The 1,046-nt window shown below is 35.4% G+C and overlaps 1 protein-coding gene across 1 annotated transcript in view; it reads left to right on the top strand.

The window, feature by feature from the left end:
- LOC119589052 (multiple PDZ domain protein-like) overlaps positions 1–1,046 on the top strand; it is a gene marked incomplete at its 5' end in the record, with an annotated part of 103,178 nt that overhangs the window by 96,214 nt on the left and 5,918 nt on the right. Inside the window, 1 exon segment of the mRNA XM_037937627.1 lies at positions 771–878. Within this exon segment, the coding sequence (XP_037793555.1) occupies positions 771–878 (108 nt within the window).

The raw sequence follows: 1,046 nt of genomic DNA, 5'->3' as shown, positions 1-1,046 counted from the left end.
CTGAATATGTACAGCACAATGGCAGTGGCTTATTTTGCTTTAAAGCCTTCATAATTGGCTCTGTTGGCCTTACAGATACAGTCTGAATATTGCTCTTAATAAGCATACTTTTCAATACCTGCTGGTGTGTCAGCTTCATATTAAGCAAAAGAACTGAAGTGTGTGTGAAAATGCCACATGGCTCTAGGGAAGCACATTGGATATCTAAAAAAATAATTAATTATGTAATTTTTGTAAAACATAAATGTTGCATATAAATTTGCTTCCCTGTATTTAGATGCCTCTGCTTTTAACGGACACTGTGAACAAATCCGTAATGAGGCATTAGAAAATACCTGACTTTGTGTGGCACTGACAGTCATGAAGTCACTGTTGCAGATGCTTTTAATGGGATTTTGCCCTCATTTTCAGCCTAATAGAGAGTAGGCAGAAGGAGAAAACACGACACTTGATGCCTGTAATTGGGAAACAATTTGAGTGAATTTTGGGAGAAAAATTATAATTTCTAATGATATGAATAAAGAAGGAAATCAAACTGTATAAATGTAGAGTAAACCATTTTTGATACTGACACTTTAAGTATTTTATTTTTTGTGGTGTTAATAATCAATAATTATGCTAATGCATATTTTTTTCTTTCTCTATCAAAATGGTAATCTGAAGGTGGACAAAATTTTCAAAATGCGAGGTGATGAGACGGCATCGAGTGGCAGGGAATAGCCCTTAAAATACAAAATATTCATTTCCTTTTTCTCCTTCCATTTCCAAAGGACCCAGCAACAGCAGAAATCCGGCCAGGCAGAGAAACCACCATAGAAATTGTGAAGGAGAAGATGGGTCTTGGCCTGTCCATTGTGGGTGGCTCTGATACACTCCTGGTATGTGCTGATCTCTCATTTTTCTTCTTTTACTTATATTTAAGAAACTAAAATGTGATTTAGATATGTAAATGCAAGTATTGAGGGAGGAGGAGGGGAAAGTAAACTCATATTCTTGGTATAGTTATGAGTAATGTTTTATAGTGGTTGACCAAATTAGAAGATATA

The sequence above is a fragment of the Penaeus monodon genome, chromosome 25 (assembly GCF_015228065.2).
Source record: "Penaeus monodon isolate SGIC_2016 chromosome 25, NSTDA_Pmon_1, whole genome shotgun sequence".
Lineage (NCBI taxonomy): Eukaryota > Metazoa > Arthropoda > Malacostraca > Decapoda > Penaeidae > Penaeus > Penaeus monodon.
The sequence above is the reverse complement of the archived record's forward strand: the minus strand, read 5'-3'. Positions and strand labels throughout refer to the sequence as shown.